Source organism: Garra rufa, chromosome 8 (genome assembly GCF_049309525.1).
Source record: "Garra rufa chromosome 8, GarRuf1.0, whole genome shotgun sequence".
NCBI classification, from domain to species: domain Eukaryota; kingdom Metazoa; phylum Chordata; class Actinopteri; order Cypriniformes; family Cyprinidae; genus Garra; species Garra rufa.
Window position 1 is genome coordinate 32452253 of NC_133368.1, and position 21904 is coordinate 32474156.

A 21904-nucleotide genomic window follows, 5' to 3' on the forward strand; every position below is an offset into this window, starting at 1 on the left:
TATTTAAATATATATATATAAAAAAAATTAACTGTAATAATTGACTAATTTCTCACATTCTTCCTCCACATTAGAAATGTGTTTGAAAACCTATTTAAAACGAAAACTTTAGGCTAATATAGGCTAAAGGAAGCAGTGAGGAGGCGTAAGGATGTGTAAGAACAAGCCCCCAACAGTGGTCATTGCATATGGAATAGCTAAAAATAGACCAAATAATCATAACAAAGGCTTATAATGTTAATAACCACAATTTCGTTATAAGACAAGTTGTGAATATATTATAACACGCAACTGGATTTGGAATAACAGGTTTAATTCCAGTTTCTCTTCTTTCGTGCGTTCCTATAGCTGCCTAAACAGTGGATATCATGCCAAACGTATTTTAAATGCAGTGATAAGGCGTCTAATCGATTACCGAGTGGCACTGATAGATCCGTTTCTCTGAGTCAGCCGGTCGCTGCTGTCCGTTCTGAAGATGGAGGAAGCAGGCGAAGGGAATCGCTACTGCTGCGCGTCTATCGCACTGCAGTGGATACACAGTATTTAGAGGCTGTCTGGAACTCCATATCAGTTGAGATGGATGTGTGTCCCCCCGTGCATTGCTAAAGGTGAGCTAAAACGTCCGTTTTGAACGTTAAGGTTTTCCTAATGTCTTTATGCGTCTGTGTTTTGACAGGTCCAGGACGCGTCCGGATCAGGGTGCGAATTATGGGGGAGTTTGACCCCACCTATTTAAGGGTTGAACCCCTCAAAACAGGCTTTATAAAAAAAAGTGTGGAGTCTTAAAGTGTTAGTTTTTTACGTGTAAGTATACGTGCGTTTCAGCAGCGTTTTCAAACGTTTCTATAACCAAAAAAGTTGCATTATAAGTTACAAGTGCTTATATTACAAGAGAAGAAGTCGCGAACAGAAATTGACCATACAGCTAATTGAGGTAACCACAGCAACAGGTGCTTGCATAAAACATATTGTCATTACTTATTTGAAAAATTCATATAGTGGCCTGCGACTGCGACTATTCATCGCCAGTTAAAATTTAGGTGAATTGTTTTTTTTTTTTTCATTTATTTATTTTTGTTAGGCACAAACAGATATGTGATAGGTGAATCTGTATTAACGTCCTAAATTATCATAGTAGCCTACATGTTTTAGACAGCGGTCAAGCAGTTGTTGCTTGCTTTGGGTAATTTTTCAGGTAAAAGCGATAAACAAACATGCTAAATAAGTAGCGCGCTCGAAGTAACTTGTAATCTAACTTTGTAGTTAATCGTATACTTACATGGAAAAAAGTAACTACGTACTTTAAAGACCCCCCATGCTTTTTTAAATAATTGACACTATAATCCGTCCATAATTCGCACTTTTACCAGTATTTATGACTCGTGTTTGTAAATAAAAGAATGAATCATTCCCGCATTCATTGCGCATTAGGAGAAGTCGTGACGCCTCTGCCAAGTTTTTTAATTGATGTGAATTAGCCTACTATCGGTGTATGTGTCACATGAATACTGATACACTTAGCTGCACATGAAGCATATAGAAAACACGCACACAGTCATCCCACAACCTTTGACGGCGTGTCAGACAGGTGGAAATATTGGGCTCTAAGCCTGTTGTAGGCAGTTCCCATCATTTCCTTATTTATGGCTTAATTCCCTTGGAACCGGTGGATCCAGTTGAGTATTCGCCCCAGCCTGACATCGATTGACCCAGGTGTTGAACAGGCACAGGTTTCACTTCACTATGTCAAAGCAGTTTCAGATCAGAGGAAGAAATCTAATAGTCAGGGGAAAGGCGCTTAGACGCGTGTGAAATGGAAAAGCTGACGGGCTTGTTCGGCGCAAAGGAAGTCACCAAATCTTACAAACCCGAGCTTGCTTCCTAACTTTTTTCTTCTTCTTTTTTTTCGTTTTGGTGCAAGATCGTCCCCTGTTTGTGACCAATATGAACTCCAGCTGAACATGACAGTCATCAGAGGACTTCATCATCACAGTAGAGACTGAAAAGCCTCTGTCATTGGAAATAATCGATCGTTTTTTACGCAAGGATTTCTTTGGACACTTAATTTGCGTTTTCACAGGGGGGAGACCAAACACAAAGGTAACGTTTCATCTTGTATTGTCAATACCTCGTAGAGTCTTGTAGTTCAATTAATGTCCGGAAAGACTTTTTCTATACTATTATGCTGATAGTTAAATACTAAGTTATTAATACTTCTACGTAGGTAAAGTGACACTTCTATATTAAAACCTATATTAATATCCGTTTATGGGTCAATGTGACGCTAATTTTTGTCCTGATCTCATGACTTGATCAACACTTCTTGAGTGCACATCCTTTATGATGATGTTTTACAGTGTCTTAATTAAAGCCATTTTGATACTTTTTTAGTAAAAGTTTCTTATAGTCAAAAACAAAAAAATGTCTAGTGTCATAAAAAGTGTCATTAACGTTCTCGTAATTGTTGGTGTTATTAGTTTGGCAAGTCTTTTATTAGTATTTATTATTATTATTATTATTAATAAAAATAAAAAACATTAACATTTTGAGATTGTTAATTAAAAAAATATATATTATTATTATTTAAATGATAATAATAAAAGTCAGTGTGGCATAACTAACATGCAGGAAGCCATTTTGTTTTCATGTGACAACCATAGAATAAGACCCCTGTAGACCCTCATGACTGTGTGATGATTTTCATATATTTTTAACTTTTTGTGAAGATGCTTTGTTTCGTTTGGGTTAAATAGAATAACCCTAAACAAATGCCTCGATATTTCTCAATTCTCTTTATGTTAACGTGCAAAGTTAAGTTTAAGCTTTAAATGTTATAAAATGTAAGTAAAAATGATGTGGTGTAGAATTTTTTTAGTAGTGTTCACTTGATGGTTATACCATATGACAATTTTAAAGTCATAAAATTTCATTTTTAACAAAAAATTATTTATTTTTTTACCATGTGAAACCGTCTTGAATCCAAAGATTACATTTCTAAGAACAAAGTGCATGTGTTTTGCATTCAGTTTTTAACAGTTCTCTTTTTTATCGTTTCGGACATCCTTATTCGTCATTGACCCATATAACGCATATAACTTTCATTAAATCTCAAAGGAGTTTAATCAGGGATTATTTTTTAAATTAGGAAATAGATATTACTATGTCTTCTATTGATATTGAGGAATTAATAAGAGTCAGCAGTGTTGTACTGTAGCACTGGAAGAAGGCTGTGTGCACGCGTGCCGTGATCAGTGTCTATGTTTGGGCCCCTGGAGAAGCGCGGCACCATACTCAAGGCCAACTTCACTTATAATGCTTTGCATGACATTTCATCACTATGTTGTTGTTGTTCAGTGCATTTAATTTGAAGGTTAATTTCTTCTACTAATCTGGTTGTATTTCCATATCAAGGAGCTTTTTTTTTTTTCAGAAACTTTGATCAGGGTCAGAGTATCCAGGTGCACTTTTGTGTAATGTCAGATCGTTCCTCATGATTTATGGAATTTCAGGAAAGATGGTTCTTTATTGTGTGATTCCTGACTTAATTAGGGCTGATAAGCTAACTTTATACTTTTCTGATTTATCAGTATGCACATAATAGTTATTAATGCTTTTAAGACCGTGCATTTCCTCTGATCATGTAGAGTGCAGAGCAGAGAATTTATTTTATTATTCTTTTAATCAAAGTTATTTTCTGTCGAGTGCTCTTGTTTGGATTGTTTAATCATCTGCGATTTAATAAAGCAGTGAATATGTACTTAATATTAAGCTGCTTAATTAGTACTTTATATTAGCTTAATAGATTTAGAAATACTGTTTGTTCATACAAATATTAATGTCACTGCTTAATGAACTAAATCACAATTAGTTAACATTTTAACGTTGTTTAATATTAAAACTATCACAGTTCTGTTTCCAAACCTGATCCAGAGCTTCTAAATGCCCTACCCTCAGGCATAAGTGAGGGTCTTTAAGGATACTATGGGTCTATGTCAAGAGATTATATTTTTACAAATGTACATGAAGCCATTTTTGCACTTCCCATCCATAAGCAAAACACAAACACCATGCAGTAGCTCATATTTATGAAACTCTCCTAATAAACCTCTTTATTTCTAACTTGATCTGTAATCACTTGTCAAAATTACATTCCTCCTAGTCCGTTCTAGAATATTAAACAAGTACGCTTATTAATGCTGTAATCAGTTGTGTTTGTGATATTTAGTTTTTTTTTATTTGTAAATGCATATGCATAATATAAGCATAACCCTAACTTAAATTAAAGCTGTATAAGTTATAGAATATATTATATCGTGGCTAAACGTGTTTCTGTCCAGCAGTGAGGTTAGCCTGATATGATCTGATGGACGATACACATCAGATGAGGCATTACTTCTTTTCATAGCTCACTTGCTCTGTCCAAGCATTTAATTTTAGACTTATATTTCAATAGCAGGACCTGAAACTCAGTGAAAACATGGTAATTTTCACACTTTGCATGTATCTTTTTTTTGCCTAACCAGGAAGTTGTCACTTCCCTAATACTTCACAAGACAATTTAGAAATGTTTTATATAAAACACGTTGCACTTTATAGAGCAAGACTTGGTAGTATACACAGCTGCGTTCAGTTTAGAAGAGCTAGAAACTCTAACAGTGTATTGAAAATTGTACTAAGTGTGTTTTTGCACAGCAGCTTGTTTACGTCCCAGAGATACTGGTTTACTGATTTGGAAATGAAAAATTCATTACAAAAACTGACATTGAACGCCTAGCGTTTGTACCTTGTTGTTGTATAATTTAAGAAGCAAAACTGAACTATGCAGTTTGAATAATTAAAATCAAATTATTATATCATTTCTTGGTCCCTCATTTATTTTTAAAAGTCTCTACGTTCAGTTTCCCTAGATATTTTAATATCCACTACTGTTAAAAAAATCTGTGCCAGAAATGTTTGACCATTTGTACAAAAAAAGTCATGCAATACTTCATCTAATTTATAACTCATCTTCATTTTACAGTTCTGCCCCCTGAATATGAACATGGAGGCGTCGAATGGCTATATTGCAAGTAAGTACGTTTTTTTTTGCGTTTGGCCATATTCAGGTTATTCAAGATGTTAAAAGGGTTTTTAATGCATTTCTAGTAAAAAAAAAAGTGACTTTGAAAACTAGTGTTCTTTATTACTTGCGTCTGTTGCGTGCATTTGAGCTTCCTTTTTTTTATACATTTCAGTGTTTACCTCCTGTACAATTCATTTATAACTGAGCTAACTGGAGACACTAAAACATAAACGGAAAGTTGATAGCACAGTAATAGTTTTTACTGTAATCAATCAGAGCACATACAGACCTAAAATAGTCAAGCAGTTCCGCCATCACAGTGATTTTATCATGTCACCTGCTTCTCTCATGCTGGGTTTGTGTATAGCACACACTTCATTAGGTTTTTAGTAATCATCTTTTTGCTCTGACTTCTTAAAGTGAGGTTCACATATTTGGATCAAGGTTTATCAAGGAGTGCTTTTGGGTTTGGATAACCTGGATAACTTTTTTGCATTGGAGACATATTTGGTTGCTTTATTTTGCACGTGTATTGATTTATATTAGATATGCTATCTAAATCCAACAGCACTGTGGGAGTCTGTCTGCAGCTGTAAAGTCAGCTCTGCTTTATGAATATGTGCAGTAGTCAAGCACAAGAGCTGCCCCCAAGATCCCGTTCAAAAGCTAACTGCATCGACTCTTGGCTCCTCTTGAGATTTGTTATCTGGACGGGGCTTCAGTACCAGGTGCACAGTGGTACCTTCAAGCCCGTTGACTCCCCCGGCAGATTCCCTCAGATGGAACATGCTGATAAAACGTCCCTCATCTAAAAATTCTTGCAGGTGTCTTGGAAAATGAAAAGTTTACAGTTTAACTTGATTCCATGCACTTTTAAAGGCTTTTTAGACTCTTAAAAGGCTTGTTATATTTCAAAAACGTGAATGAATACCAATCCACACCTTGTTTTTGAATAGCAATATCACGTTACAAAAATCATAACTCTTTAAAGACTTTAAACTGTCTCAGAAGTTTCTTCACAGCTTATTTTCACATCATTTATACATAATTCTTTAAAACCAGTTAGTGATAGTTTTCCAAATTTGGGAGTAGTTGAACTACAGCTTGGTTTCTGTTGCCTGAAAAACAGTCTTAAGTTTGTCCATCTCAGATCACAGGCTAATACTTCAACCTTTTGTACAGTAAACTGCTATTGATATGCTAATAAGACCTCGTCCCCTTCAGCTTGTCCTTTTAAACGAGCAATTCAGTGGTGGCAGGTGGTGAGGAGCGTGAGTGGGAATGTGTTTTGTGTTTGATGTGGAAGGATGGTTTGGAGGTGTGTGGACGGACAGGCTAAACCTGATCCACGCTCGAACTTTAGCAACTACGACATGCCACAACCAATCACTCTCTTTCCTGGGAGAAGCGATCCTGTTTAAAACTCCTCTTTTTTTGTCTAGTATCGTCGCTCTGGCACTGAACCTGCCTCCAAGCTCCACCCCCATTACTGGAATAGCGCCGGCGGCAACCATGATGCAAAAATCACTTCAGTGTTCTATCAGCCATTGAGTTTGTTAATAATATTTGCATATATCACAAATATGCATAACCAATATGCATTATAAACTCATCTCTCAATCTCTCATCGATTATCCTGTTTCACTCTAAAGTCTTTATAGAAGTCACTCGTGTTGCGTTTCGCATTGACTTTAACCCGTGGGCCACTATTGAAAACACCCCCAATTATTTTCCTCATCGATCCACTGAAAAAAAGGTGCATGGAACAGTCCATTCTGTAGGTTGTTGTTTGATTTGTATACACGCAGCCTTAGCGAATGAGTGAATCGGGATCTGATTCTGACTCAGCAGTGTCACAGGCCAGACCTGTAGTCACTCCAGTAGTCTCCAAAGGGCCTACGGATTTTCAGCATGCATCACTACACGGGGGATGATGGTAGCCTTATTAATATAAACCGTATGCTGTAGGCCGTCATTACAAGAGAGCTCTCAGGCCATCAACAATCATATGTGTGGGAATGTCAGTGTGATTTGTAGAACAAATTAAACAAAGCGGAATCATTGTAAAACTGCGAAAAACCACATATTAAAGTGCGTCAGAGATTGTTTGTATGATAGCAGAGCCAAGCACAGACTGCAAGACTGCGTAATTGGGAAGCTGGACCCAAAAAAGAAACATATTTTTACATCATTTATAATATATTACTTATATTAATATAAGAAATACTTTTATTCAGGAAGAATGCTTTGAATTAAACAAAAGTGATAGCAAATACATTTATAGTGTTGCAAATGCTGTTCTTTTAAACATTTGTGACCCTGGACCACAAAACCAGTCATAATGGTCAGTTTTTTGAAATTGAGATTTATAGATTTATACATAGCTTTCCACTGATGTATTTGTTAGGTTTGTTAGGATAGGACAATATTTGGCCGAGATACAACTATTTGAAAATCTGGAATCAGAGATTGCACAAATCTAAGGTTGTCTAGTTCTTAGCAATGCATATTAGTAATCAAAAATTAAGTTTTGACATATTTATAGTAGGAAATTTACAAAATATCTTCATGAAACATGATCTTTACTTTTAATATACTTTTAAATATAATGATTTTTGGCATAAAAGGAAAATCGATAATTTTGACCCATACAATGTGCTACTTAAGACTGTTTTTTTGGTCTAGGATCACATTTTATTTATAAAAAATATATCACAGTTTCCACAAAACATATTAGGCAGATTAGGCAGCAAAACAGCATATTAGAATGATTTCTGAAGGATCATGTGACACTGAAGACTGGAGTAAAGATGATGAGAATTCAGCTTTGCCATCACATGAAAAAATTTAATTTTTAATATACTGCAATTAAAAGCATTGATTTTAAATAGTAATAATATTTTGTAAAATTGCTATTTTTGCAGTATTTTTGATCAAATAAATACAGCATTGTCAAGAGAAAAAGAAAACTATGTGTATATATAGCTATAAATTTGTTTTAAACACAAGCTTTAAACGAGTCTTTAAACATGCACATGGAAATGATTTCTTCAGTCTTGTAGCGTGCACTTGGCATTAGAAATGATATTTATCATGGTTCGGTTTAGATGTGGGATAAGAGAGCGGTTTCAGTCGCTACTGTACAGTTTAGTTTACTCTCGCAGATCTCTTTTCCTGAGAACCTTTCTCAGGCCGGGAGGCCATCAGACACAGCGCTCTGTTATGGAAAATCCTCCCCTCGGCCGTCACTCAAATCGGAGTGGCTGCTTGTTTCCCGTTACCAAGGGACTGCCGGTTACCTGAGATTTCCCTCAACCCCGGCACCGTAACCGGAGACGGGCTTTGGGATTGTGTCATTGGCTGCGTCCCCCTGAGTTGCTCTCCCTGTCAGAATGACAGTGTCTGTCTGCCAGCATGACAGCACAGATACCAGTCGCCTGATATACCTCAAAGGCCCTCATTTACTGATTCATTTACAAATGTAAAACTTTTATAGGGCATGAAAGTTAAAATAGTCCGGCTGATTCACAAGAACAACGCGGCCAAATTAATCATTAAAAATGCCGTGAATACTGTTTTAAAGCCCTTTGGCAGACTGACTCGGCTACCCAACAAACCTGTTTGAAGGAGGGACTGACTAGATTTAGTACACTGGTTAGAGATATAACAGCCAGCTTAACTGTGACATCCAAGGTACTTTCCAGTCATAAACGTGGAGTTCAAGGAATGATCTAAGTTGTAATACCGCCCTTGGTGGTTGTGCGTATGCATAATGCAAGCATTAAGAGCTGTCTACTGTCGTTGCCGTTGTATTGAGTGTTTGGCTCTGAAGGGGTCAGTGGGTAACGGGATCAGGGAGCAGGAATCGCTCCCCCTGAGTGGACGCGCTGAAGCCGTATTATTTCCCGAAGCCGGTGTGCGGCGGGTGCCGAGAGATGAGGAAATCCAACCTGAATCTTAAGGATGTGGCTGAAAGCTTAACAAGCTCTCCTCACATGAGATGATGGCACACTGTCTCTGTAAACTGAAGTGTTGAGCTGGTCACTGACGCTGGAGAAATTTCAACTCCGGTAACAGAGACGTGTGCTATTAAAAGCAGTTAGTGTATACAGTACCTGAAAACCATTGGATATGTTGATCTTCTTTACCAAGTTATCACCAAGTATTATAGAGGATCATAGAACATTTTAAATGGATCTATTAAAGTATTAGAGTATTAAAAAGTGTAGAAAGTGAATATGAGCAGTTGTTGTGTAATCAGTCTGGTTGATTCAGTCATTTTAATATTTAATAAAAATTGTTTTAAAATGTGACCACAAAACCAGTATTAAGTAGCACAGGTATATTTGTAGCAATAGCCAAAAATACATTGTATGTGTCAAAATTGTTTTTTCTTTTATGCCAAAAATCATTAGGATATTAAGTAAAGATCATGAAGATATTTTGTATATTTACTACCATAAATATATCAGAACTTCTTTTTTGATTAACTTTAGAGGCAACTTTAAAGGCGATTTTCTCAGTATTTAGATATTTTTGCATCCTCGGATTCCAGATCTCGGCCAAATATTGTCAATGGAAAGCTTATTTATTGAGCTTTCAGATAACAAATCTCAATTTCAAAAAATTGGTCTTGTGGTCCAGTGTCACAAATATTAAATCCCATTTTGAGTCAAATATTATTATTATTGTTATTTTTAGACCACAGCTTACATGAAAACGTTTAATTCAGTAACTGTTATATTATATCAATATTTTATGCATTATTGCATTATGTGAGTAGTATAGAATTCAATTAAAAACATTCAGTTTAATTAATCAGTTAATTTGGATAAACTATAGCGTTAACCACATTTCTTAGTTTACCTGATTTTTACTTTTTTTAGATTTAGGTGTTAGGAAGCAAACCACAGTAGATTTAAACAGAGTTTTAAACAGAAGGCTATCAAGTGTGTAATACAATGAGTGGTATACAATATATAGTAACTAGGTGAAAATGTATTAACACTGTATGTATTAAAACCAATCAGCAGTTTCAAATAGTAGATTGCTCTAAAAAGTGCCAAAAACACTATTTGGTTGGAAGTTTTGAACAGCAGCGTACAGTTGAAAGTATTAAATGACAGTAAGAAATGAATCTAGAAGAGTTTTTGTTGCAGTTATCTTTTATTCCGTTTCATCTTTGACTGATAATCTCCAAGTGTTGCCATTATGAAAGGTGTTCCTTGAACTGTCTGCTTGTATAGATCTGAGTTCAGAGCTGCATTTAGCCACAATAGCTGCGCTGCCTGGAGCAAGGCAATGTCCTCAGTGCACTTGTTTCTGTCTGTCTCCTAGGTAACGGCGACTGCTCTCCCAGGAAGGAGAACTCGAGAATGCTGGTGGACCTGTCGACCAGCACACCCAATGGCCAACGTTCCCAAAGTCCTGATTCCCCTGCTAGTGAGTAGGCCTGTCTTCTAACAAGTCCACTCCCTGCAATACATGTTCTCATTCAGCTTTCTTAGATGCGGTGCATTCATTAGATTATCTTAAAGGGATAGTTCACCCTATTGTCATGTCGCCTACTCACCCTCATGCACTCTCAGAGAAAAAAAGCATTACCCTAAGGTACGAAAGCTAAAAGGTACTTTGAAATTACCATTTAAGGCACTAGTATGTACCATTTAGGGGGGTACAAAGACCTTGTAGCTTTTGTAACTTAGGGTACCGACCCAATGCCAGCTTTTTTTTGTGGAGTGTGCTATTGCCAACATATATGACTTTCTTTCTTTTGGTGCAACACAAAAGATCATGACTGGAACTTTTAACCTTCACAACTACATTTAAGCTTCAAAAAGGGTGCAAAATTCATAAATGTAGGCCATATGACTGTATCTAAAGTCTTCCAAATCATATAAGGACAAAGTTTCAGTCAGTATTCAATAAAAAACATCTCTCACAAATGTGCCAAGAAGAGCTAAGCCAGAAGTAACAATTTCTGTTTGAATGATTTGTTCAAATGAATCAACTCATTGACTCAAAGATTCAGTCACAGCAGTTGTCATGTTAAAAAAGAGTAGTTCACTTTCAGAGCAAAAACTTACAGATAATGTACTCACCCTGTTGTCATCCAAGATGTTCATGTTTTTGGAGGAAAACATTTCAGGAATTATCCCCATATAGTGGACTTCTATGGTGCCCCTGAGTTTGAACTTCCAAAATGCAGTTTCAATGCAAATTCAAGGGGCCCTAAATGATCCCAGCTGAGGAATAAAGGTCTTATCTAGTGAAACAATCTCTAATTTTCTAAAAAAAAAAAAAAAAAAAAAAAAAATTTGTATACTTTTAAACCTCAAATGCTTGTCTTGTCTAGCTATGCCATGCACGTGCATACTCTGTGTGATCTCTGGTTCAAGACAGTTGTTGAAAAACTCCATCTCATTGTCTCCTTCAACTTCAAAATCGTCCTACATCGCTGTTTTAACTTTTTATGTAAAGGGCGTTTTTGTAAAGGGTGATTTTGAAGTTGCAGGAGAAAATGAGATGAGTTTTTCGACATACCCTAACTGTCTTGCACCGGAATGTACAGACTGCACACAGAGCTAGACTAGATGAGAAATTTGTATTTATTTATTTATTTTTAGAAAATGACAGATCGTTTCACTAGATAAGGCCCTTATTCCTCAGCTGGGATCGTTTGAAGCTGCATTGAAACTGCATTTTGGAAGATCAAACTCGTGGGCACCATAGAAGTCCACTATACAGAGATAATTCCTAATGTTTTACTCAAAAAACATAACTTCTTCACGACTGGAGAAAGAAAGACGTGAACATCTTGGATGACAAGGGAGTGAGTGCATTAACTGTACATTTTTGTTCGGAAACTTAACAACTTACCAGGAGAGGAATATTATCAATAAATACAACTGACACAAAGCTTTCATGTGGCTTCAAAACATATAGTACACAAGTCATATTCACAATATTGTCAGAGAATTGTAATTTTTGGTTAACTATCCCTTTAGCATTAGAATAAGTACAGGATCTCACTTTCTGTTGCAAAAGATCTGAAAAAGGAGAAATGAGTGAGCATCAGCTTGCAAGGGACAGAGGAAGGACCTTTATCTTGCAGTGTAAAAAAATAGAAGTTGCAGCTTTATCTACGATACGATGGGATAGGCCCAGTCTTTGACATGTCCCTTCCTCAAAATCAACTGCTGGTTAAATGGAGGGCTCGTCAGCATGAACATGCATACTGAAAAAAGGGAAGCACTTGCCGCTGAAGGATGGAGGTGCAGACCATGATCCCAGATGGAGATTGTTCTTCTAGATAATTTGATGGTCATGTTGCACAGGACGTTGAGAAACATGTTACTGGTTATAGAGAAGTCTAATCAACACTTTAGGTTTAGTTAACCCCATGCTTGCACTCGGAGGCGGAGGGATGCGCAAACTCATCTACTGTATATCATTCAGTGCAGAAATTACTCAGAGGATCATTTCTAAGGGTTAGACATCGCCTTCTGCAAAGGTGGAATTTTAATAAAAAGAGACCTGACACATTATTTTTGCATCTGACTATGTCGGTTTACTCTGCTTTTGTCATGTGAGCCTGTTAGCTCCTGGCTCGGGTGTATGTATCCTCAGCACTGAGTGCGTTCTGTTCTCATTCATCTCCTTTGATCAGTTGATGATGAGAATGCTAAAGGATTCTGTATGTTGTCCAGGCAACCATTTCAAGTTCACTCAGCTGCAGCCATCATAGACACTCCATAACGTTAATGCTAGAGATAGTTAAACCACAGGCAGCTGTTTTCTAAGGTCAGTGATTGACAGAATGGACACAGAAATTGGAAAAAACATACGTCTCGATGAATTAAGGTAATGCGTTTGATTGTGATGTGTTGACAGGATTGCACCGCTTTTGCTGTGGCTATAGAGTAAGTTTATGTGCACCGAGGCTTGCCGTTCTTTATGCGAGTCATACATGTTTTTTTTTGAAAGTGAAGATCTCTTGTGCAATATTAAGCAAGTACGCCTGTAATACTTCGTTGGAAGTGCCAGCGGGTGAAGTGAGGGTTATCGTGTGGCACTGCCACACAGAATATCTTTCAAAATCTCTGTGAACCTTGTATGTTTGAATACATTTGAGAGTAGCTTTGATAGTTTGTATAGCATTATTTGAAAGGAATTTTCTAAACTGATTCGAATGGGATCTTATTTGTTGATGCCAGAGTTTTAAAAAAAAAACGCTTATACCTAAATATTTTTAGAATAATTAGGATTTACATTTATATAGTTTGGAATAATTAAGACTTTTTAATGTTTTTAAAAGAAGACTTGGTAACACTTGGGTGTCATTTGTTAACAATAGCTATTGTATTAACTAACAAATGAACATTTAACAATACATTTATTACACTATTTATTAATGTTATTCACTAAAAATACAGTCGTTCATTGTTAGTTCATGTTAATTCAGTGTGCATTAACTAATGTTAACAAACACAACTTGTGATTTTAATTTCGCATTGGTAAATGCAAAATTAACAATAACTAAGATTAATAAATGTTGTTGATCATTCTTAGTTCATGTTAACTAATAAACCTTAAGTGTTACCAAAGTTTTTTATGCTTACCAAGGCTGCATATTTAATTAAAAGTATAGTAAAACTGTAATGTTGTGAAATATATATATATTTTTAATTTAAATAAACTTTTCTATTTTAATATATATTTAAAAATGTAATTTATTCCAACATCTTTTACTGCAATCTTCAACATCACGTGATCCTTTAAAAATAATTCTGATATGCTATATGTAATATTATATAACATTCTTAATGGATGAATTAATAGAGTTTACCTCACACTCAGACTGATCAGAATTTCCTTATGGATTTAATTAATTTTCTTTCTACATTCAGTAAGATGAGTACAAAGTTGGCAAAAGGTTGCCCTAGGGAGCACAACAATAAAATCTAGGCTTATTAACAGTATTCAAAGGTATATATAATTCAGGAGAACTTGGGCAATTTGCGTCGTAATTTTCACCAAGATTGCTTGAGGGAAAAAATGCAAGTCTGACAAATCTGTACGACTCTATGTTTGTGAAACACACGTCTACCTCCTCAGGGAAAACTAGTCCCATCTGAATAGTGTTTATGAGTGATATTGCTCTGTTGTGAGCGTCTGCAAAGATTGGGAACCACTGACCTTTTTTGAAGGGATCAGAGAAATTTCAGTCATACGTGCAGACTGTGACTCAAATCTAGTGAAGCAGCGGAGCGGTTTGCCTGAGGGACAACACTCACACGGATGGGAAAGACGGAGGTGACTCAAAGCTTAGTCTCAAGCTCTCGCCCAGAGATTAAACTCACGGTAAAATTACAAACAGGTTTGTCTGGATGGCGTAGAAAGCTGCCTGCTCTTTTTTCCACCTGTCGTGAAACCTGGAGAGTGTGCGTGGTTGAGACGGAAAACTCGAGGGCCGGGCTGTCGCGTGTTTACGTGTCGCTATGTGTTTATACGTCCCTTTGCATGTCTATTTTTGTCACGCTCTGTGTGTCTGCGCGTGTGGGGGTGGCCTCCCTAGAGGTGCTCAACAGCCTGCGCGCTGAGATAAATGAAGAGGCCCAAACAGTCCAGACCAAAGCGCTGGCCCACCTCCTCTACATTGTCTCCCACTGTCAGTCATGTAGAACTCCACCTGCCCACCGTTTGCCTCGCTACCCTAGAGACTACAGCTGCATCTGCCTTTTTTTCCTGTTTGCTGTCATCCCGATGCTGTTATCGTGTTGGAGGACAGATTTCTTGGTCACTGCGCTGTCATAGTAACCAGTGATTTCAAAAGAGTCTTAATTCACACTTTAGTTCTCGATCATGTGTATGGAAACTACTGCAGCGCAGTGGGCGATGAAGGCTGACTTTTGTAATGTTTGAAAACTCCTTTTAAAGCTTGAATGCTTTTCTTACAGCACGCACAATCAAACAAGAAGAAGGCACTGAGGAGGAGACGGAGAGGAGGCCGGATGAGGCGGGTCAAAGTGGGGAAGAAGGCTCTGGATTGGAGGAGCCCATGATTGACAGCCCAAATAACTTACAAGATGCTGGGCCAGGAACAGAAGTGCAAAATGAGACGGGGATAAGACTGCCAAATGGTAAATATAATGGTAAATATAATTAAATGTGAATTTACTTTAAAAATAACTTTCCAAATATCAATTATATGTGACCCTCAATCAAAAGGGTCAATTTTGTGAAATTTGATATATGGTTATTAAGTTGAGATACAACTATTTGAAAATCAGGAATCTGAAGGTGCAAATAAATCTGAAAAAAATTATAAAATTGCTTTTAAAGTTGTTCAAATGAAGTTCTTAGCACTGCATAATACTAATCAAAAATTAAGTTTTGATATATTTATGGTAGGAAATGTACAAAATATCTTCATGGAACATGATCTTTACTTATTATCCTAATGATTTTTGGCATAATAGAAAAATTGATCATTTTGACCCATACAATGTATTTCTGGCTGTTGCTACAAACCTACCTGTGCTACTTAAGATTGGTTTTGTGGTCCAGGGTCACATATATGTCAGCATCTCTGTGTGTTTAGTCAGAATATGTCAGCATGCATAAGTGTATTTATAAATTACAGGCATATTTATGGAAAAGTCAAAGAATTATTGAAGTGTGATAACCCTAAATAAAATGGGAGTTTAAATATATTTTTAAAAGATAGGTAGGCCAACATTTATTTTTTTATTGATTATATCTTGTCCATTTGATGAAAATCCCCATAATCCATCAGTTCGCAGTGCAAATGATTTGCCTAAATTCATTGTGACACTTCTCAAGTAAGTTTCGACAGAACACATTTTACTGACTTCCCATTAAAATAGCAAAACCCTTTCGTGACCAAGGCTCGTCACTCATGCGTTCTTCCTTTTTTAGTGTTAAAAAGGGTGTGGAGCGGATAGCTGTTCTGTAAGAAGACAATAGTTAAGACTAGGAGTTATTCTCAGGGAAAACATCCCAGGAATCCTCCACAACCTGTTCCCAAGCCCAGGGCTGACGTTGATACTACCAGGCGACACGCTAACAGGACAGGGTCATATTTCACTTTTCCAGGTTTTCATGTCTGTAGACAATGAGAAAATGTTCAACTAATCAAGCTAGGGCGACGTGCTCAACGTGGGCTTGGAGAAACCGATGATTGAAACTTCTATGTGTCCATCAAATGTGTGTTTTAGAGTCACGGGCTATATTTAGAGCAGGTGCACACGCAGCAGATCTAATGCATGAGTAATCCAATTAATTCAACATAATTAGGTTCACAATGAACAAAACCCGAAAATTGTATCTGAGAGATTTAGCATAGTTATCATAGTTGTGAAAGATATTTTTTAGATCCTTTAGATCCTTAGGAGTGCTCCCATGGTATCATTTACATCACACTATGTTTAACAGACAGCTAGTGTGCGTTATTCTATGGTGGCAGTAAAGCCGAGTGATACATTTAAAAATCATATATATATATATATATATATATATATATATATTATTATTATTATTATTATTATTATTGTTATTATTTCTAATGATATTATAGTGTATTTGTAGAACTGTGTATATATTAGCTCAAAAAAATGGTTTAACACGGGTAAATGTTCTTCAATCATAAATTAAACCAAACTGTCATTTTAGCTAATTAAACTGAAAATCTATATGTAATAAGGAAAGAAAAGACAGTAAAAATCTAGATAACAATCAAGACATGCCTTCATCATCATTTTCTTTTCTTTAAGCTGATTTAACTTAAAAATTTAAGGCAGCTGCTGAACTTAGGTTTTTAAGTTGAATCTGGTGACAACTTTTTACAGTGTATGTTAAAGTCTAATAATACTTCACAAAATTATTGTTTTTCTGTTTTTTTGCTAAAATAAGTGTAGCCTTGGTAAACATAAGAGACATCTTTCAAAACTTTTTTTTACATTTCTTTTTAAAACTACAAGTCATTTTAACATATTACAATAAAAATTAGTTGATTTAACTTGTGAGTTTAAACGACTTAAGTTGATTTAACTTAAAATTTTAAGGCAGCTGCTGAACTTAAGTTTTTAAGTTGAAACTGGTGAAAACTTTTTACAGTGTACACTTTAACACGTTAATATACATGATCCTTCTGTTAGATCAAGTCTCCATGCCTAGAAAATTAAGATCCAGCCCCGGACGCCATATGTTTTGTCTGGTAACCGTACAACTCGTCAACAAAGTAGTCTAATACTCAAACCCTGTTAACAGGAGGTCTTGCCTGGTACCTAAAATACCCAAAAGACTATTAACAGTCTTCTATCAGCCAAGAAGTTGACTGAGGAAAAAGCCAGTGAAAGTAAAGAGCAGAAGCAGGAGATGAAGTGATGATGGTAAAAAGGAGCAGAGTTTATTGAATATTCTTAGTTGCGTATGTTTTAGTGCTCAGACTTCGTCTGAAGAATACAAATCCAACAAGTTGTGTTATACCAAACTGATTCACAACAGCATAAACCTTGAGTTTCCATAAACATTCTCTCGTATCTCTTATACAGCCCTTGAAACCACACACTCATAGGACTAAACAACAATGGAAAAATATATATAAACAACAACAATAAAGTAATATGATATAAATGATTAATCAATTCATGAATCAATGAAATGGGTATATAAATGGCTATAATGTTTATTATAAATGATTAAATGTAATAATAAAATGAATAAATAAATGATGAATATATAAAAAAGAAAGTAAAACAACACAAATGTATGGTTGCTCTCTTGAAGCAAAACACACACAGTTTGCATTTGAGAATCCTCAGATCCTTCACTTCAGACATCAAAAATTGATGCTTATTTGATGCTCAAGAACATTTCTTATTTCTTTTATTTTAAATAAAACTTTTGTAAAATTGTGATCAATGTAGTCCATCATTGCAATTTTTTTTCTTAAAAAAAAAAAGTACTGATTTTTGAATGGTATAATTTATTCATATTCACCAATATAAACAGAAGCCTGTATTGAATTGATCTACTGAATCAGACAGTTTGAACCAATTCATGAAAATGAATCAAACTCCATATTGAAGATATGTAGACATTTTGGTCTCATAAATGGGCTGTGAACGTTTTAACTAAGAGTGAGTGATGATGCAAACAAGTCATTTAAATAGACTGATTCATGTAAATACAATTTTTGTATTTTATATCAAAGCCACTACTGAAACATTTTAATGTTGCTTCATTTAATATTTGTTTTATATATCAGCCAACCCTGAGTGGAAACAGCAGTCCCTGCATGTGCTGTGTGGTAGTCTATATAAAGACTCAGCTACGCTGAAAACACTGCAGTATTTATATGTTTTTTAACATTAGCTCAAGCAGTGATCAGCATGTGTCTCTTGTTCGTGACTCTGTGCATCCTCTGTCCATCAGGTGACCGGCCGTTCCAGTGTAACCAGTGTGGGGTTTCATTCACTCAAAAAGGCAACCTACTGAGGCACATTAAACTCCACACGGGAGAGAAGCCCTTCAAATGCCCGTTCTGCAGCTACGCTTGCCGCCGCCGTGACGCTCTGACCGGACATCTGCGCACACACTCAGGTCAGGCTCCCACAACTCTATGCAACTGCTATAAGAAGACACATGTATGGGTGGTAGTGTGGTATTAATCTATGCCATAGCCTACAAAAACGATTGCGGTTCTATGCCCACAGCTGACATGCTCTGGAAAAACCGAGCAGAGCTGTTCTGTCCTGAGGGACGTGAATAGAGCAAACACTGCGGTTAGGCCACCTAGGACTTGCTGCTGTGTTGCCTGTAAGACTTGCGCTTCACCAAAGGAAATGCTCTCTGACAACCAAAGGGAAGTGTCGCTTTGGTGAAGCATCACTCTCTAACCCACTTTCATATCAGCCCACCATCAGTTGTCTAGTCCTCATCGTTGAAGATCCGGGTCATAATGATACCATCAGCGCTCGGCTCGGGACTTCACGAGCTGTCACTCAGGGACGGCTTGGTTAAAATGCACAGGGAGAGCAGGAGCGACCTATCACTCTCATCGTGTTTTGCTGCCTTTCTTCGTCTTTTGTCATTTCCTGTTTTGCAGCTCTAATCACAGCGCAGGGATAGTGCAGTTTTTTAGGCCAGGCAGCTGTTGTCTGTGGTGTCCTGCTTTTGTGGGCAGAATTTATGAAATAATTCTTAAAGTCTTAGCTGAATTTTGGTTTCACGTATGCGCTGATGGTCGCTGGTTTTTTAGGGCAGATGACCAACTTGTGTTTTTGTTCACACAATCGACTGGAATTCTGTTTCTCGTGATTTTAAAAACTCAAATTTAAATAATTGTATAGTAAACACACTCCCGTCGTTAAACATTTTGAATATTTTAGTTTCATTTATTTGATCAAAAATACTGTACAAATTTTGAAATATTATTACAATTTACAGTAACTGTTTTCTACATTAATATATTGTAGGGATGTAACAATAACAAAATCTCACGATACAATATTATTGGGATATTAAAAAAAAGACGTGTACATTTTAAAGTTAAATTCATCCATCTAATGCTCTTTGAGAGTTCTCTTAACTAAGAAAACTTAAGTCAGAAAAAAATCTGTGAATTGACTCAACTCTCTTTTTATTTATGGTAAACTGTCTCAGTCTAAATTACATTCAGACTGGTGTTTTAGCAAGCCAAACTAATTAGAATATAATTTTAATAACAACAATGACAGTATTAGCCATATGTTGTAAAACAATTGCACTGTAAAATAAATGAAAATGAGTATTTCCTAGGTACTTTACCCATTTAAACTGCTAGTTGTCAGCAATTCATACTGCACTTTTAAGCTTTTATTTTGACGGAAATGCCACTAGAGCTGTTTTTTGACAGAAAACTGATAATATCGAGACAGTTTTGCTATCATGTGATTATGAAATGTAATTTATTCCTGTGATGGCAAAGCCAAATTTTCAGCAGCATTACTTCAGTCTTCAGTGTCACATGATCCTTATAATAAAAATCACTATAATATGCAGATTTTGGAGCATCTTCTGTGAAATTATAAATGTCACTTTTTGAATTTAATTTGTCATTACTGAATAAATATATAAAAAGCACAAATGCAGTCTTGCTGACCACAGATTTTTGGAAAAATTGTGCTTGTGTGTGAATTTCTTTACAAAACATTTAAATGTAAAACCTTTTCGACTGTCTTATTACATAGTTTTGATGACTTGACTGTCGTTCAGTCACAGTCATGATACAGAACAAGTAGGTGTATCCAGACTGGTAGTATAGATTCCCCATCATTTAATAACTAACTAACTAACTAACTATGCAAAATTTGTGGTGTGTGTGTGTGTTGTGGTCTATCATATTGATATCAAATGTCAGTGCGAGAACTTTTACCACCAAAGCCTACGCACCAAACTACCTCAGCATGTAAACGGTTGTGGCCGATGAGAGTCATTAACTCATTTGCACATCCTTTTCTAAAGGCATTGTAAGGAGATGCCACAAGAAAGCTTTGCTCCACCACAGTGTGAGACGTGTAGTTGTTGCTGGAGTCACTTTAAGGAGTAATTCAAGGACTTAAGCAGCGACGTCGCCCGGGGCGGACTCACCTATTTTGCCACAAGTGCATCCCTGCTCCACAGTGACCCGTCCGCCTTCTCGCCAGCCACCTCGGTTGGAGCGGAATGCGAGTGACTTAGCAGGTCTGACGGCTTCTTGTGCAACGGGCGCCACATGAAAGGCCTCTTCCTTTCTGGCCCTTGGCAAACAGCCCAGGAAGGTTAAGTTAAGAGGGAGTCAAAACGTGCAAAACATTGGCCATCGATCTTCGACAAACGGCTGTCTCTGGAATCCATATGCATGCACGCAAACCACAAACGTGCTCTAAAAGATGAAACTGAAACAGCATATGTTGCACCACAGTTTTAGGCGTGTGTCATAATGTTGGCGACTTTGCTTTGGGTTGCTTTGGCTGGTTTTGGCAGCTTAGTAAAATAAGAAACGTGAGGTGAGTGGCTAACGTTTGATTCAGGGAGTGGATGCTTTGAGCTGGGTACGTGTTTAACTACTAGTTGACTAAGTCGAGCACTTTTGCTGATGCTCTACAATTGATAGGCACTTACTTGAAATGAAATGTCATCCTCATCTCACTGTTTCCTGTTTTCAACCCGAATGGATGCGGTTTAGAGGGCTTTAATGCAGCACTATGTGCATGAATTTGCATTTGAATAAGTGCTTAGACAGGGATTTTTTTTTCTGATTCGTCCAAACTTTGCAACAGGAACTCAAAGGGTTTTGAAAAGCTGCTATTAATCGATAAAACCGTTTGTTGCATTTCGTACAAGTTCGCATCTTTGTCCTCATCGCATATTAGCATGATGGCCTGTCCCAGACTTTGCAGTTTGCAGGTGTTTTGACAGTTCATTGAACCAAACAATTCAGTTCTCTTTTTTTTCCATTTATAGTGTCGTTTTGTCAGTGTGGATACACTGTATCCTCTGTATGTCTGCTCCGAATCTTTTCTGATGTGCTGTCATGCGCACACCTACAATTGTAAAGTCTCCTGCCTATTAGAAATATTGAAAGTGTGACAAAAAATGGCACTTTCAGAGTTGTCTCATCAGTGAAACTGTTCCAATACAGTCACCCACTGACATATAAAGACCCCAAAACTTTGACGTATTGATGTCTGCCCCAGATCACTTGATTACCTGACATTTACACAATGACATATAGACCAAGTTTACGAAATGTCGTAATAATAAGGAAATGTAGGCGTTATTAAAAGCTGGTATGGT

General features: G+C 36.6%; 1 protein-coding gene across 2 annotated transcripts in view; it reads left to right on the top strand.

The window, feature by feature from the left end:
* Positions 1-470: 470 nt before the first annotated feature.
* ikzf2 (IKAROS family zinc finger 2) overlaps positions 471-21904 on the top strand; it is a 30024-nt gene continuing 8590 nt past the window's right edge. The window contains exons 1-6 of one of the 2 annotated variants that reach the window (XM_073845527.1): positions 471-608; positions 1922-2100; positions 5021-5069; positions 10400-10504; positions 15022-15216; positions 18521-18688. In XM_073845527.1, the coding sequence (XP_073701628.1) occupies positions 5036-5069; positions 10400-10504; positions 15022-15216; positions 18521-18688 (502 nt within the window). In that variant the 5' untranslated portion in view covers positions 471-608; positions 1922-2100; positions 5021-5035. The remainder of the gene's footprint in view (positions 609-1921; positions 2101-5020; positions 5070-10399; positions 10505-15021; positions 15217-18520; positions 18689-21904) is intronic. The other variant, XM_073845528.1, reaches the window with a different exon arrangement.